Source organism: Periplaneta americana, chromosome 9, assembly GCF_040183065.1.
Source record: "Periplaneta americana isolate PAMFEO1 chromosome 9, P.americana_PAMFEO1_priV1, whole genome shotgun sequence".
In the NCBI taxonomy this organism is placed as follows: domain Eukaryota; kingdom Metazoa; phylum Arthropoda; class Insecta; order Blattodea; family Blattidae; genus Periplaneta; species Periplaneta americana.
In genome coordinates, this window is record NC_091125.1 from 69,361,525 (window position 1) to 69,380,069 (window position 18,545).

At 39.1% G+C, this 18,545-nt stretch overlaps 1 protein-coding gene across 2 annotated transcripts in view; it reads left to right on the forward strand.

The window, feature by feature from the left end:
• Positions 1-18,545, forward strand: part of LOC138706057 (transcriptional regulator ovo-like) — a 97,646-nt gene that overhangs the window by 60,576 nt on the left and 18,525 nt on the right. For both annotated transcript variants that reach the window (XM_069834962.1, XM_069834963.1), the window contains exon 2: positions 10,377-11,800. In XM_069834962.1, the coding sequence (XP_069691063.1) occupies positions 10,377-11,800 (1,424 nt within the window). The remainder of the gene's footprint in view (positions 1-10,376; positions 11,801-18,545) is intronic.

Consider the following 18,545-nt stretch of genomic DNA (forward strand, 5'->3'; position numbering starts at 1 on the left):
CTTTTGAGTTCACTAATGTAATCACAACACCTGGAATACAATGTAATGTGACCTACTTGGATAGGACTATATTCGTAACAAATTCAAATGAAAAAAAAAAAAAATCCGAAGAAAAAAGGAATATGAAATTCGCTATAAAACGACGCAATAGTAATAATTTGCGAATTTATTCATATTTCGCTATTAGAACCTTATTTCGCGATTTGTCGCAATTGTTTTATCCGCATATTATTAATAAGAATCACTTAATTCATAAAGATCAGTAAAAATCTATTTAGCTGTTATGTCGTGATTTTCGCGATCTTCATAAATACCTGGCCCTGATTATAATAAAACCCCTTCTATCTTTCAAATATGTCGTAAAATAATTCCGTTTTTTCCTTATAGTCTAAAAAACTACGCGCGAGCGCGTGCACACACAACACACAAAGACACGCACGACGCATGTACGCAAGTTCATCTTACGGAATTTCAATTTAGCCTTTAGACAGTCAAAACCATAATCTTGGTTAGCTTCTAAAATTATATCAGGGTATCCAAGCGCATTAAATTTGATTCCTGTAAACCAGGCAACATTATAGCCTATTTCTTGTAATAATGGATAGGCCTAAGTCTTCCCCGTAATGAGTATTAAGCTTAAGTTTATCATTCCTGCATGTAGCATCGAGGTTAACAAAGCGTGGAACTCTTACTCGTACGTGCCCTTGCCCTGAAGGGCGCCGTGACCTCCACTTGTATTGTTGCCGACAGCTTCCGTTACGTATCGACCAATCACTGAGTGACCTTACAGATGTACTGTGTCCCACAGACCTCCACCCCTTCCGTCTTGTCCTTCGGAATTCCATTCCAAGAGAACTAAGAACACAGCGTATACAAATTTGCAATTTGATACTATGCAAAATGCGACAGACTTTCAACTGTCATGAAGGCCATTTTGATAACATACGGAAAAAAATGACTGCTTAAAAAAGTGCAGCAATTTTATTACTTCCCATCAGTGTTACGTCACTTATGACTGGCGCAGACAGCTGTTCGAGCGCAGCGCAGAGTGCGCGATAATTGAGAGCCAATGATTCCAACTTACACGTTTCTACCTAAGGGAATCGTGAAAGGCGGGCTCAACGGCGACATTTGTCAATATTAAAGGTCAAGCCAAACAGGAAGTGATTGCAATTATGATACCGGGAATCAAATCCCTATTCACTGAATTTATAGCCGGGAATACTACAATTTGCTCTAGTGGATTATATTGAACAAGTAATTACTCATTAAAAAGATGACAATTGGCATACCTAATACAACAAAAGTCTTAAGGCAAAATCACATTTAAGCTTATATTTTTTTCAAGTACGTTAAGAAGTATTAGAGATGGCAATGCCTTTCTAGTCCCCACGACAACCAAATAATCAAGAAAACGTTGTTGTTTGACTGCGCTATCAAGAACGACTTATAAATTGAAAGCGCAAAGACTTAACTACCTACTTATATTCTAGTTGGATGGTGACCAAAGAACGAAACAGTACACAGGCATATTATCTAAAGCAACAATATTTACAGAGATATTTTTGAATATGAACGAATACTAAGTTTGAACCTAACAAAAAGTGGTCGTCCGACAGCAATTGCAGATAAATTTAAGTAGTAGTCTATTTTAATAATAATAATAATAATAATGATAATAATAATAATAATAATGATGATAATAATAATAATAATAATAATAATAATAATAATAATAATAATAATAATAATAATAATAATAATAATAAGGAAAGCGCAAAAGTACGCAAAACTAAGGACTTATAAGGTTTTGGAACTTCAACACAAAAAATTAGGTCGAAGATTTTGTGTTTCAGTTTGGCCATAGCCTACATCGGAAATTAACGTAAAATAATCTGAAATTTAGGAAAAATGAAAATGTGTAAAGCACACATATGCTCAAGCTCAGTTTGCTCGAATTCCTGGATACTGTCGACGCCATCATTTCATTAACGATAGAATAATCATAAAGGATGATGAGAAAAAAAAAATTTACTTTCTCGAATGGCGAATTTAAAGGTCTACACTGTTGATGTAGGAAATACTCCGAATGACGTCCGTTACAAAACTAATGGTGTGGTGTGGCATTTGTTCAGATGACGTGTTTCATCCTTCTATTGGTCGCGCCAGAGAAGGAGCTGTCGATGCCAATATGCATCCGAAGATGCTTACTAAAAGTTAGCACTTTTCAGCAACAAAAATCAAAATGATGGAATGACCTTCTGGCCTGATCTGGCTTCTTGCCCTTATGTGCGAATCACTCGTGACTGACTAACACAATGTAACATCCAGTTTGTACTTAGACAGGGTATTCCTACTAATGTTCCCAAACTCGTATCATACAAATATTTTGGAGCATACTTAGTAGCGAAATTTACAGCAAGGGTTGAGAAGCTCAAAATGAGGAACAAATACGTAAAAGAACCCTTCAGAAGTTGCGTGAAGTAGAAGTCTTCCCCATCCAAGAACTGATGGCTAAGATCAGGGCGAAGCTCCATAAAATTTGGAAAAAAAAAAAAAAAAAACAAACAAACAAACAAATGAAAACAAAAGATCAGTTGTCGTCAGCACTCCATGAAATGGGTAAAGGGTAAGAAGTTATCGTAATATGCACCGTCGTGCAGAAGTGGGAGGCAGAAAGCATACCCGGCAGCAGTCACGGATGCACGCTAGAACAATGTCTTATCCGCAGGTAAGTAACGCTAGTCCGAGGGTGCACTATGCTGATGACAGCTGCAATAGACTATATTTCGCCGTATAATTTTGTGAATATCGATACAAAAATCTATAGAACCATGTATAGGTTTTATGTTATAGAAAAGTATGTTTGTTATTGTTTATTTTTTAATAATTTCTTTCTCAAGGTTTATTACGTTATTACATTACACTATTATATGTTCAACTTTTGCATTTGAGATATGATCCCGTAAGAGGTAAAGCTAACATAGATGATTTTGAAATAAGTGCCTAAAAAGAATGATGGGGAAATAAAAATATATACATACGATTAATGAGAAACAAAACAATTTGGAATAACAATGAAAGTACAGACTGGACTGGATGTTGAGAATCGGAAGATGCCAGAAAGTTACAAGAGATAGGATTGTTACATTATTATTTAACGATACTAACTTATCAACATTTAATTAGAAACAAAATCGAACCGTGTCTAACAAAGGATACGATTACATAATTTTATCTCCTTTTGATAATGACTTTCATTTACAAGGGTTATTCAGCTGTCTCAAAAATAGTTCAACGAAGCGAAAGAACTTCAAAACAATCCTCCCAACGTGCTACCTACATCAGCTATCCTCACAAGAAAGGAGCTACTCATAGGTCTATAGGGTCACTATTAATTGGTAACTTATAGCTACAATACTAGTAAATGAGGATGCAATCATACAGGAACAAGAATATTTAGCAAAGCATAATTTAAAAAGTTTGGAAAAAAAAAGTAATTGTGTTCAATTGTTATCCATATTGATCTCGCTATTATTACCCATGATATTTAGCGAGAAGGAATGCCTTATATTTTTGTGCAAGGTGGCCCATTATTTGCATCGGTTAAAAAGCTTTTATCATCCAGTCTGCTCTTAGAAAAGCTGAAAGTTAGAATTTATAAAACAATTATATTGCCGGTTCTTCTGTATGGTTCTGAAACTTGGACTCTCACTTTGAGAGAGGAACAGAGGTTAAGGGTGTTTGACAATAAGGTGCTTAGGAAAATATCTGGGGCTAAGAGGGATGAAGTTACAGAAGAATCGAGAAAGTTGCATCGCGCAGAACTGCATGCATTTTATTTTTCACCTGACATGGTCAGTAACATTAAATCCAGACGTTTGAAATGGGTAGGGATGTAGCACGTATGGGTGAATCCAGAAACGCATATAGAGTGTTAGTTGGGAGGCCGGAGGAAATAAGAGCTTTGGGGAGGCCGAGACGTAGATGGGAGGATAATATAAAATGGATTTGAGGGAAGTGGGATATGATAGAGAGTGGATTAATCTTGTTGAGGATAGGGACCGATGGAGTTCTTATGTGAGGGAGGCAATGAACCTCCGGGTTCCTTAAAAGCCATTTGCAAGTAAGGCCTATTACTTGCAGAAAACTTGAGTTCAACTCCTATCAGATACTGTGTGGTTTGTTGTGGATAAAGTAGCCTATATGTGGAGTATTTCTTCTTTGGTTCCCACTTATTCATATGAACCTAGCAATGAAAGACACTAAATGGAACTTCAATTTGATTTGTTCAAATGAAATAAGGTAAATTGGATGTACTGATGTACTCTAGGACTTTCACCAATAGTGGGGACGTTACTCCCAGCCTGTAACTTTCAACCTATACTAGAGTTCAGTACATTAGATCACCTACGAGCAGGGTCCAATATGGTGTCGGACAACGCGGTACAAAATATCACTGCCCGTAATGGGATTCGAATTTAAGACCGTGTCTTCCTTGTAGTGTTAGAGCTGCTCCCTAATCATTGCGTTTAGCCATCACGGCCGACACAAAATTCACATTGAACATCCATAACAAAAAAGAAAGAAAGAAACTATTTAACAGGTTTTGCACATAAACTCTGGAACTAGTCTTGAAATAGGGATTCAACTTCTCCCGGGTAAAGTCTGCAAGCTTAAGAAACCGGACTTGCAATTATTGGAAGGTGTCCTTGGCAGATATTATTGCAAGTCTACAAATTTGAGCTTAGATAGGTTCTAATTAGGGATATATCTAGAGATAGACCATACAGTCATCTCGGTTCTACGGCTTGTCTCCAATTAAACCAGTCTCAAACGCGAGTTCCTTGGTAAGTACAAAAATGATCTCCATGCTATCGCACCGACGACAGTTAACAGCTTACATTGTCACAACAATTTTTTTTAAATGTCTGCGGTCGCGGTTAATTTGAAGGTTTTATCAAGTACTTCATTAAATGTAATGAGAGTGATCTTTCCTCCAGTCCGTTCGGCAACACACCTTCAGCATATAGGCGTGGCATATTCACAGAAATGTGTTATAGCTAACAAGAGAATATCTGTTCATAGAAAGACATCCGCTTGTATAAAAGGACATACATAGTACAACCGTCAACTATGTTCAAGGTTTCTCGCCTGAGGGGTCTTGAGTTCAATCCTTGGTACCGGTAATTAATGCGAGATTTATGACACCATAAACATGCTGCAGGTTTCCTGCCATAGTTTTCATTTCCAGTCCGATACATTAGTGGATAAATATCATTTTCACATGGATATACGTATACAGTAATCCGTCTTTTTCAACCTTCATTGCTTCCATAATTTCGCCGTCTTTATCGTGCCCATAATTTGCTTTATCAATACTTAGCATAGGCTATAGCCCGTCTTCATTGTGTTCAAACATCCACCATCTTGGTTTTATGGTATTCAATAAAACTCTGTCGTCCTTATTGCGCGTATAAACATTCGTCATCTTAATGTTTACAACCATTAAAAATCTTCAACGTATCCTGATCACTCACTATCGTCGTAGTGTCCATTATCACTAGGGTACGGATTTTTAGGTAGTTAAAATGTAATTTTAGGAGCCTAAAATAGGCTTAAAAGTGTAGGAAATAGTCTGTAAAGAATTGAAAAGAGACTCTATCAAAAAATAATGTTTTCTTTAAAAACATGTTCCAAATCATCAGGAATTCACTTCTAGAATTTAATAATTTTAAATGTTTATATACCGTTACCAACACTACTACTGAAAGTATAAGAAAAACAAATACAGTATCTAACTAGTTATATATAAACAAAACAATTAAACGTGAAAAATAAGTTTTAGACATAAATTCAGTACATCAACAAGTCAAATATAATCAATTTTTACCAAGCCGTGTCCGTTACTGTTCATAATTAGCGTCACAATAAAGTACTAATACTTTTTCTAAATTTTCAACTAAAAAGTAATGTCGTCTGTCACTCAACACAAATTTGTATGCTGAAAATGAACGCTCCACATCCGCTGAAGTAACAGGAGCGCAATTCAATTTTGACACTAGATGGACAGGAATGTTACATTGTAAATCCGTGTTCTTCCCTGCTAGGATATCTGAAGCAGCACGCAAGTCCTTCAGTCCTACATTTTTCTGCAGAACTTGCTCCAGTTTATCCCGTACTTTATTTCCAACAGAACCAGAAGACTTTCGGAATTTAAAATACAAATTTCGAATTAAGAATGGGTGTTTTGACCTATTAGAGATATAACATACCTAATAGGTCAGAATCGTCAAAGTAGGCATTTTTAGGTGCTATTAAAATACCAATTTTAGGCATAGTTTTATATGAAACGTGTACTTGTAAGTTTTTATGAACTTATCTTTTAAGGATCAAAATAGGTTTTTACCTAAAATCCGAAGTCTAATAATCACTATCATCATATGCTCCATCATCCAAATGTTCATGTTCATAATGATCCACCACCTTTATCGTGCCCATAATCGTCAACAGTTTTCATACATGTCGCCTCCTTCGTGTTTATAATCGTGCACACAATCAACTACAGCCTTCACTGTGTCCATAACAATTTATTCACCATCGTCCTTGTTCATAATCATCCTCTATCATGTGCCCGTAACGATTCACCATCTTCACAATGCCCTAATCGTCCACCGTTTTCATGAACACCTGTCGTCTTATTCGTGCTTATAATCATCCGACATGTTTATTGGCTCATATCGATCCTGTCTTTTTTCTGCCCAAGGCGGTCTGCGTTTTCAATCTGCACATAATCAGTAGCCCTTTCCTCGCCCGTAACTATTAGCAGTCTTCATTTTAACCTTAACCATCAATAATATCTTCTGTACTCATTATTGTAATTAAATTTGTTCACAGACGGACGCCCGCACTTCTGAAAAAATAAATCGGTCAGTAACAATGAATGTATAAACAAAACAAAATTCAAAATCATTGAAGATGAAGCTAATAAGAAAGGAAGCGTGAGGAATGTGGATGTCAATGGTTGATGTGTGACGCAATACATAATGTTGCCGGTTAATACGCGTTCAGAAAACATCAGTCAAATAGCTGTCACTTTATAGAATGAAACATACAACTTCACTTTAAGGATATAATTTTGAAATGGCACTTTTATGAGGTTGCTTTCTGAGCCACTGTACTATGAACATTTGGAAACGACGTTAATAATGTTTGCTGGTACCATTAAATGAAACACTGCATATTTGTTCAGACGTCAAACTATTCTGCGCCCTCTGCAATACTAGAAAAATATAAATTAACTTATTGAATGCAATTAGTGTGTGTTTTAATAATTTTTAGAATTTACTGCTACAGAAATTTCAATCGGTACAAGGGAAGATAATATTAAAATGGATTTGAGGGAGGTGGGATATAATGATTGAGCTTCCATAGAAAGTGATTTGTTTACATAAGTTTCTCGTCACGTGAAATTCTAAAATTTGATATTAATTAGCTACATACTTCGCCATTTCGTTGTGACTTCATTCATCGTGTTAATTTTTGTTTCAAAACGCTTTTTATATGTCATGTATAACAGCAATCTACCTAAGTATTCACTAATACTTTTCTTCAAGAAAGCATGGTGGTGCAATAATGATAAGAATCACGTAGGCCTACGTTCAATAAAAATCCCTCATTATAATTTTAATATCACCACACAAAATCTAAATTCAAAGGAAATAAGTAAAGGAACAACAATACGCTATTCATGAAAATGGCCTAACAAACAAACATAACTAAATACTACAATAATTCTTAAAGACTATTGCCATTTTTGCAGACTTCCTTATATATTAATTCATAACAAGCTACATGACAAAACAGTTCAAATCAGTCTTCAACACGAGGTTTGCGGGCCACATGCAGACCGTCATAGTTATTTTGTGGCTCTTCAAAATTTGAAAACACATACGGGTACGTTAACATATATAATAATAATAATAATAATAATAATAATAATAATAATAATAATAATAATGGTTTCATCGTCATGATCACAATAAATTTTACCATTTAAACTTTTTAGCCTGTGACGGTGAACTAAGAAAGAAGACAGTGATTCTTCCACTGATATCTAGGTCTTCCCTAGACTCAGTATTCTCTTCATGTATGATCATAAACATTATTAATGATTCTTGATAATTAATATAATTAGTCTACACGAATTATTTAGTGAATAAAAAAGTATTGTCTTCAATTATCTAGAAACCTCTTTTTAAGTAAAAAATATAAGTTACCTATTTCTCAACGTTCAGAATATCTTCCATAAAAATTCTGCGGTCCGCTAACATCTGGCTGATTTTAATTTCCTCTTTGTCTACAAAAGGTTGAAGACCGCAGGTTTAAACCGATGTGTGTAACAAGTGATGTAGTTTGTTCACTATAATAGTAGGATTAACCAGCTAACTGTGGGGTGTCATGCTCGCTTACGTCCGGTACTGGAACGTCCGGTATTTGCAACAGTGACCGACCGTGGTTTTTCTTAGTACAAAATGTCTGATATTACCTTACAATATTCACGATCACTTTCTTTCAGATCCTAACCCGTTCGCCGTTCTGTCCAATTCGATTAATGGGGACAGATTACAATTGGTACCTATATGACGCATCTTCAATAACCCAGTAAATTCACTAATTCGACAGTTTCATTTACCGCAAGAGAGCGAGAGAGCGAAGCAGATTCTGCTGATTGTATGGTCGGTCCAGGAATCAACCTCGCACAAGGATAGGAGACTTTGCATCTCTCGTTTCGGCCTGCTGACGCCACGGTTATGCAAAAGCATCTTCAGGCCGTCACAAAGAGGTCAAAGGATGCGCCGCTCGTTGGTATTTAGCAGGTGTTGACATTTCGTAGCGAGCGGTGATGTAACTGTGGCCCGCGGGACGAGTCGGTTGCCAAAGGGACAGGAATCTTTCTCCAATCCAGTCCAAAGGGACTCTTAATCATAATCATCACTTAGACCTACATCTTTACCGACTTCATCCTCATAATTTTAATGATCACAGCCATCATTATCACTACTATAACCATTTTCATTATCACCACAATTACCATACCTAATCATCTTCACCATTACACTATAGTAGGCCTACACGTCAACATGAGAACACCTGAATAAAGATATCTATGACTCGCTGCCTCAACTCCACGGGAAGCAAAAACTTAAGACCTGCATTAATTCAGCTCTAATAATGAGGGTTGACAACTTGATTCATGACTACAACTCACATTTTTTTTATAGTAAGCTTATTGTCTACTACACTTACCTCACATTCATAATACTGGTAACAGTCTAGACAAGTAATTTTTTTAGCATTTCATTGTTTATACAGATTTTATTCATTGCAGAATTTCTACCCAAAAAGAGCATAATTTCAATTTTTCCTCTATAAATAATTCTGTAAAGAAACTGATATACTATGATAAAATTACTCGTTCCACATTCCATACGCGTTGCAAGTGACATTACTGCTGAATAGGTATAAATAAGAAATTTCATCATATTAGACTCACATCACAGGATACACATTGACGACTTGTAGTGATGCTATACCTCAACCTCTCTACTGATATTAAATGGTAAAGCATTGTTACGTTTTGAATATGACTTATTTTTAATCGGATATTTAACGACGTTGTATCAACTACGCTGTATTCTAGCGTCAGTGGAACTGGTGATATAGAATCGGTATTTAGTGAGATGAGTCCGAGGATTCGCCTTGAGATTACCTGGTATTTGCCTTACAACTAGGAAAAACCGGGCAAAAATCCAAGCAAGTAATCGGTCTAAGCGAAATTGGAACTCTCAAGCGCAGCCTCGGGTCGCGAATCCAGTTCGTTACTCTGATACTACACCAGTGGCCGTGGTGGTTGTGACGATGATGGGATGATGGCTATAGTTATAATTTATATTGCAGTACTGGCCGAATTATAGCAGGGAAGACGGAAGCGTTATACTTATACACACAAATTACTCTTACACTAGGTGAGATCTAAAACGAAATTTCGTCGTGACGAAGAAATCAAATGCTTTTGCGGATAAAGTTATAGGCTATCCAATTACATTCGAAATTTGTTGTAACTGAAATTGTTTCGAGTTTGCTCCTTTCTTAACGCAGTATAAATTCCAGTATAACATATCTACTCTTCAGTAAGGTGTAAAAGCCACAATTTTTATTACTCCACAAAAAATTGGCTTATGAAAAGCAAAAGTTAATATCAAGATGGCCAAATTTCCACCTCAAACGCTTTTACATAGTAGGGGAACAACAATAGCCACATTTTATATAAGTATGAGAAGTATGCTTGAACTTCAAAATTTCTATCGTTTCAGAGCGCTGCAAACAAACGACGCCAGATGGCAACAGTTCAGAGCTATTCGGGCGGCCCCTCACGCCTGACAGCAACAAAACCCGCTCGCCTTCCCCAGCCCCGGCGACCAAGCCACCGGGAGGACGTTTCATCTCCTCCATCCTGGGAGGCGACGTCCCTTACAGAGGTCACATCCCGACCCGAGCGGAGCGCAAGGAGTATGCGCCTTCCCCTCCTCCGCCTCCACCCCCGCCGGCGCCGCCGCGCTGCCAGCAGGTTTCCGTAATCCAGCGCACGCCGAAACCGGCGCCGCCCCCGACTCCGGAACCCGAACAAGAGGCGCCGATAGACTACCACGTGCCCAAGAAACGTCCCGACGAACCTCGACGCCTCACCGTCACGGTTAAGAGCCTCCAGGCGCTGCGTCTGCCGCCCCTCGCGCGCCTCGGAAACGGTCAACCACGTGAGCGTGCCGCGGGACACAGTCGAGGCGGCAGTGGGGGCGGCGGGGGTCATCAAAACAGCGGCGGAGGATCGGGATCCATGTCACAAGGCTCATATGGCGGGGGCGGCGGATTGTCTGGGAGCGGTGGCGGTCTGTTGGGAGGTGGGGGAGGTCCTGGAGGTGGGGGCTCCATGAATCCTGGAGGAGGAGGAGGCGGCAGAGGTGGTGGCAACAATTACGGGCCTAATAGTCCGCCAACAGGATCTCTGCCGCCGTTCTACGAGTCTCTGAAAGGCGGAGGGCTTAACGGCAGTAGCGGTTTTAGCAATGGTCAGCAATACGGGGGTGTTGGTGGTGGGGGTTCGGGCAGCTACGGCATGATGCAGCTGCCAATGGACTGTGACACTGGACAGGGACAAGAGGGAGGGGGTGGGGGTGGTTTAGGCGGCTACCCGGGGGCCTCCAAGCAGTATTCGCTGCTTCAAAACGTGGGCGCATCTTACGGCCTCATAACTGTCAAAGACGACGAAGACGATGCTATCCTGGGCAGCTACGGCGGACCGGGACAGCAGTACGGCGAAGACTCTATGCTGGTGGACATGGCGACAGGAACTGTAGTGGATCCCCTGCAGTTCACGGCCACGTTGACCTTCTCGAGTCCCGCAGACCACACTGCTCTGCTGGAGAGTCTCAGCGACGAACTGTTCCTGCAGCGAGTGAGCTCGTCGCCCGACAATCTGCTGCCGTCGGAGCCTCCCATTCCGGGGCCCGTCGAGCCCGCCGTGGATCCGTTCCCCGAGCACAGCACCGCGCTGCAGCGCTATAGCGACACTTCGCGCAATTTTGCGGCGCCCACGCACTTCACAAAGAACGCCCTGTTCAGCGACGGCAACGGCGCCCAGACCAGCAGCTCCTTCCACAACCTGCCCAAGGAGCGCCCCGAACTCGCCCTGCACATCTCTTCGTCGAGTGCCCAGCAGGAACCCATGCAGCAGCTGCAGGTGAGTTTCTCAAACTTTTTGAAACCGAGGATAACTTTACATGATGTAAATTCTGAAGACAACCATAGTTAAATGAGATTCTATACGCCTACAATACTGTATTAAATCAATATTTATGAGCTACCGATTTTCTTAAAATAGTGAACCATGTGACATCACCAGGAAATAAAAATACTTACTATTAAATTTGGATAAATTTCAGTCAGTCTTCCATATCGTGATAATTTTGAACCTATACTAAATAATTAAAAATGAAGAAATTCTTTAGTCATATGGTTAGCATAGGACACAAAATAGGTCCTTTGGAAAATAAGAGAAATTTGCATTTCCTTACCAAGAGTGGAACTGAAGAAATCCACGATATCAGTCTCAACAGAAGCAATTATCTCAAGGCCTGATCTCTGAAATTTCGTAATATTGCCAGCAGCCTATTTATTGTGCTGCTAGCTTCTAGTTTTTTAATGAAAAAAGTACCCACATGTTCTGTGTGTGAATAATGTAAGATTCTATGGTGGTTTTCTTGAAATTCTGTTTGTTTCCCTATATTCTTGGATTGGCATTACAAGACTCAGATCTGGGACGGATTCATTTACTTACGTTTACATGGTTCATTTTACGCACTATGCCCATATACAGTACAACGATTGGCTCGCCCGTGGTCGAATGATTATCCTCTATGCCTTTTCCACCGTGGCGATCCGGGTTGAGCCTCATCTGGATTATGAAGGAATTTGTAGTGGACAAAGTGGGCGCTGATGGGTTTTCTCGGATTTCTCCCGTCCTCCCTATCATTCAACCAATATTCCACAAACACCCTTATTCTATGGTTACTCTATGAGGTCTGAGCCAGTCCTTCAGAACAAATAAAAATAGCTGAAAGGTGGCTATACACATGTGTTTAGACCATTACAGCCTGTTTTTTACTATTGCAGATGATGAATGAAATAAGGGGGTGGAGTGTGTTGGTGAAATGAAAGAGGAAAGCGGGAGTACCCCGAGAAAAACTCAAGATCTGTTTCATACGCCATAAATTCAGTTACGATCGAACCCGGACCGTCTGGATGGAATACCAGCGCACTAGTGTTGAGACAAAGAAGCGGCTAAACTGTATTCTACATAGGAAATAAACTTAGACTTTGCTTCATCCACGTCTGTCGGTGGAGTCATGTTTCATGATGGAAATTTTGCAGATCGAGATTTATTAATGAGCTTATTCCATCTCTTTCCTCAAATCCTATTATGCAGCGTAACAGTTTGTTCAAATTAACGCATGGATAAATGTCTGTTGTGCTGTTTAAAGCCTTGATTTTCCTGAATCGACGCATGGGACGTGCGAGGTGCGAGGCCCGCCTCCCACAAATCCGGACTACACGAGAGATAGTGAGTGGTTTCTATAGGTGCGAGGTACGCAGTTACAGAAACCACTCACTCTCGTGTAGTCCGGATTTGTGCGGGCCTCGCAACTCGCACTCGCACGTCGTATGCGTCGGTTTAGAAAAACCAAGGCTTTAAATAGCAACACGGCAAAGTGCCGGTACCAACTCCGTTACTCTCATTGTGTGTCCTTTATAGAAGATCTATAATGCTAATTCTTTAATAATGGGTTACGCAATGACCAAGACACACAACTGTTTTAACATGGAGTACGAGCAAATCTCGATTAAGCTTGTAAACCTTTCTCTGGATAGATCATTGATTTCATTGGAGTCGTATGTAGTACCACAGTATAGTACTGCTCTGCAAGAAAATGCTCCTTCATTGCTCATCGGCCTTTAAATTTCTGCTTCATTCTTCGCCTGACACAAATGGGATAATGCGGATTAAGCAGGTACAGAACCCCAGAACAGTGGTTAACTTCATTTATCATTCATCCATTGTTATTATGAGCCTTGTTTGAAGTTATAAACTGAAAGACATTAGAGGATGGATGCAGACAACCTAGGAATACACACGAGTTTAGAAATAGCGATTGTATTACTAGTTCCTGCATAAAATTCTTAAATATTTCTAATAAGATAGCCCCGGATTTTAATGGTCGAAAAGTTAAAAATGAGATGATTATTTCTCATTTGTTATGTCTAAGAATATGTGATATAAGTCCCTCGTTTAGAATGCTTTGGAATTCAGAGACATTTTGCTTAATATAAGGTATACTATTTCAAATGGAAGGGGTGGTTATCTGTGCGCGCCCCTCAGGTTTTGTTTCCTCCGGGTAGTTTACTATAGCTAACCTTCGTTTTGTTTGAAAAGAATTAGTGAAGAGATTTCAGAGGCAATGTTCACCAGACCGTAGCAAAGTACTCAGTGTCAATGAGGATTCTACCTGAGGGATTACAAAAGAAATAATATGTAACTTTAAGATGTTAAAATCATGTCATTAAACATGTTGAGATTCAAATTCTATACTTTTGTTCAGCGATTTGGCCCTCAGCACACTCTTTTTCTGTTTCCTTCTCGGAACATACTCTTCTACAATGGGCGCACATGAAAATTAACAGCATTGTTGTGTTATCGTGCAGAAAAGAGTACTCAGAGAGAAAAATTTAGCTTACAGTCGCGCTGCACACGTCCTCTAGCGTCAACTGGCTCATGGGTGGATAAGTTTTTTCATGTGGAGTTCTTGAAACGTAGCTAGCTAGGAACATAGAAATACTGGAGGGTCAGAAATAGGAAGAGTTAGAGGGAAAGTGTGTGTACAAAATAATTAACACCTAAACAGAATGAAACCTCTTTCCTCTACCTTACGTTACGTATTTGCTATCAAACATCTACAATCATCACGTAGCAGAAATAGTCATGCACGTTCATGGGGTTACAGTCACACGAAAAGAAAAGCTTGTAACTAAATTGAAAGAGCTGTACCAAAATAAATGCCGTAGAACAGTAGTTTCACAACCTCTTGAATGTCACAGACCCCTTAAAGTTCATTACTTCATTCTGGCGGACCTTCCCCCCCCCCCCAAATGTTTTGCAAAATTTAGGTCCATAAACATGTTCTACTTATTACATATTTGCATAGTGTAATGAATTAAGCTTCCTTAATAAATTGATAGCGATATTAAATTTTAATTTTACCTTTCGAATATAAACTAAAAATACATAAATACAAAGATATTTTATGCTTTTCTGTCAAAAATGAAATTAGTTTTGACTTACCACAACATTGTCAAACGGATAGTTGATATCGCCTTTTAGCCGTCAGTTTTGCGAAGTCTGGCTCAATTGCAGATACTGTTAAGTCGCAAGTTTAGCTCAACATTAAATTTATTTCTGTATTTGTTATTCAAGAAGGTGAAAGCAGAAAATGTGCACTGGACACATTATGTTGATGCAAATGACATTCAAGTGTAGTAGTGTAATTCAGAAAACATTGGGATACATGGTTGTGCATGCAACCCAAGACTGCAACACGTCTTTGTAGGAAACACGATTTTTAAGCTAGAATCAGAAGATCATTTTATTCTAACAGGTTCTCTTCTTCTTTGACGGACATGTTATTTTTTGTCACCAAGTTAGAGTTTCCTCAAGATGTTCTTTACATTTCAAATGATAACTGATAAGAGTTCATCATTTGTTGCTAGAAAATCACTGGAAGTGGGAAATTAATCAAATTCTCGATTGACAACTAGCATGATAAGTTTAGTGTCCTTATCGTTACTTCAATTTTATCCTGAATGGTAAACATTGTTGAAGTTGGAACCTCAAAATTGGTAGTCAGAGAATTAAAAAAACACATATATCGGATTAATAGTAAAGACTTGCAAGCCAAGAGAAATCCCGATTTCATCCCTGTTAAATTCTGTGTCTCAGAAGTCTGACACAAGGAAAAAAATATTCCAACAAGCCGAGAAAAATCATTTATGTGTAACCTTTATGACAATCCATTGAAACAATAGAGGCTAATTAAAAATTATAGCGATTTTTATCAATTTAACGACGCTGTATCAACTGCACTCTTATCTAGCGTATGTGGAATTGGTGATAACGGCATGAGCCACAGGATTCGCCATAGGATTACCCGACATTCTCTTTATAATTGGGAATAACGGGGGGGGGTTAAAGTCCAACCAAGTATACAGGACAAGCGAGATTAGAATTCTCGCCCGAGAGCATCCCGGAAGGGTTCATCTTGTTATTCCTGAGCTACACATTCGGTAGCTTAATATGATCTTTGTGGAGCGCACTTTAAAGATAATTAATCAGTGCTATTAAGTATCTTTATATTATCGTCAAGATTGTCGTCATGCGTTATATGGCTCATTTCGGTATGATGAAGGTTAAGTTAAAACTGTTCAATGCAGCGTTCTGTAATTTTCTGTTTAACTCCTCCTTTTCTATCTCCTTACACTCCAATGCGGTGTAGGGGGAAGGGATACGTAGCCATGGACGAACGCACGCCAGTCACACATTGCAGGCTTTCCTTTTCTTGTTCTTATAACAAATACCTACTGTCTTTCTCCGACGAGTTTAGCGCTGAGACCTGAGGTATTCTTGCCATCGGTGCGGGGGGAATGCAGATAGATTCTTTTATTACTACAGCCAAGCCGAGCCGAGCGGAGTGGGAAGTATTAATCGTCCAAAAATATGCAGTCTTTAGTTTGTAGTAGTGTGTGACTGTGTGCGCGTGTTAGGTATTCTATACCAGTGAAATGTTTTCAGTATGATTGTACTTCCTTCCAGACTGCCGCTGTCACTGTTCCCTCCCACTCCAGTACCGCGCTAAACTAGTCGGAACCGCATTTCTCTCAGCACTAAACTCCTCAGAGGTTGACAGTAGTCCAACGGACGGAACATAAATCTCTTACATTGCTCACGCTGGAAATCGAACCATGTACAGCTTGGTTGAGAAGCGAACACGCTATCCACATAAGCACAACGGCGGACTCCTTGGAATGAATATCTATCCGTTTAATTAGAGTTAGGATAGGAGTGATAGGCCTAAACGTGAGGTTTACGGACAATTTAGCGATGTTCGGTGGAGCGAGTTTATATACGATAGATTTCCACTGAAGAAACTCTTAATCACATTCAAATATAAAATTTGAATTAAATTCCATTTAGAGATTAAGAGAAATAAATTGGTGATATGCCCAGGCTATTCGGAGGGAATATGGATCTAATGGCTTTCTGCTGTAGAAACTCAAATTATATTTGAATTTTAAGATTTCAGTTGAGTTGCAGTTCAAAATTACATTTCCTAGAAGCAAGTCTTGTTCTTAGAACTGTAGCCTACTTGATAATGAATAGAAAGTAAAGGTGTCGCCATTGTTTAAATTTAGAGGTTAAAGAATGTCAACCTTAAGTTTGTACGGATCATTAATAGTAAGTACAGTTATTCTTTTGTATTACTAAACCACCTGAAAACTTTTAGGTATGTAAAGGATGGATGGTCAAGCTACTTGTTGCAACTGGCAGATAATAACATCAACTCAAGCACGAAAGTCCCACTATAGTGGAATTGGAATTGACATTAATTTCAATTGGTAACAGGATAGGGATCCAGAATCAATCAAGTGCAGGTAACATCCCACAAGTCAAAAAATACGTTAGATTGACAAGCGCGTGTGTGATACCAGGAAATAGGAGGAGAGAAGAAAGACACGCAATAAAAATAAAGTATACCTCAAAGAAACTAAAATATTGACTTTAGAGAGAGTGTTCAGAATAATATTTTAATCTTCAAAAAGAAAGGTACTGAAACTGGTGCGAAAATGTCCATTTATTATTTAGGCCTATATTAACAGCACCAGTTTCTGATATTTACAAAGTCCATGACATATTGCTTCAATATGGATCCGGAGCTGCGCTCGAGCACGAGTTCGATTTCCATTTGGTCTGATTACCGGCTGTTTCTTTTAGAGATTTCCCCAACGTTAAGGCGAATGTCAGGTAATACTATGACGAATCCCCGACCACATCTCACCAAATATGATCTCGCTATCACTAATTCTATCTAAGCTGAATAACCTAGTAGTCGATACAGCGTCGTTAAATAACGAACTACGGTAGAAACTGTTTAAATACGTATCGCGTAATCGCATAATACGGTGTGCCATGTATTTGAAAAAATGTTGGTAATGTAAAATTTCGTAATCGTTACTCAAATATAAACAAACCGAATATAAAATAAGGAACAAAAAAAACTATCCTACAGAAAATAAAATAATTGTATATACCATATGTGTCCCGCGCTTAATATTCATCCGTCGCGGCATCAACGCTGCGCAGTGTTTGGCGAGGAAGAAAGGGGTTGAAGAGAAGTCATATGGATCCCCGTGAGTAGAATTCGCTCTTGGTGCTCAGCCCTGGGCTATGCATGTTCGCAATGATCTAGATGTCAATTAGGGCTTATATTACAACGCTGTATCAACATCTTAGGTTATTTAAAGTCTGAATGAAATGAAGGTAATAATGCCAGTGGAATGAGTCCCGAGTCCAGCACCGAAAGTTACCCAGCATTTGCTTGTATTGGGTTGAGGGAAAACTCCGGAAAAAACCTCAACCAGGTAACTTGCCCCGACCGGAATTCAAACCCGGGGCACCTGGTTTTGCGATCAGACGCGCTAACCGTTACTCCACAAGTGTAGACGAGATGGCAATGTGATTGGTCGAGAATTAGGATTCTATCTTCTGCGATTTAAAACATACAGGGACTATCCAAAATATCCGAGAATTTGCTCATGAAACACTAATACTTGATTTAAGTGCTAATTTTCACCATCACCTTCAAAATAGTCACTTGGGA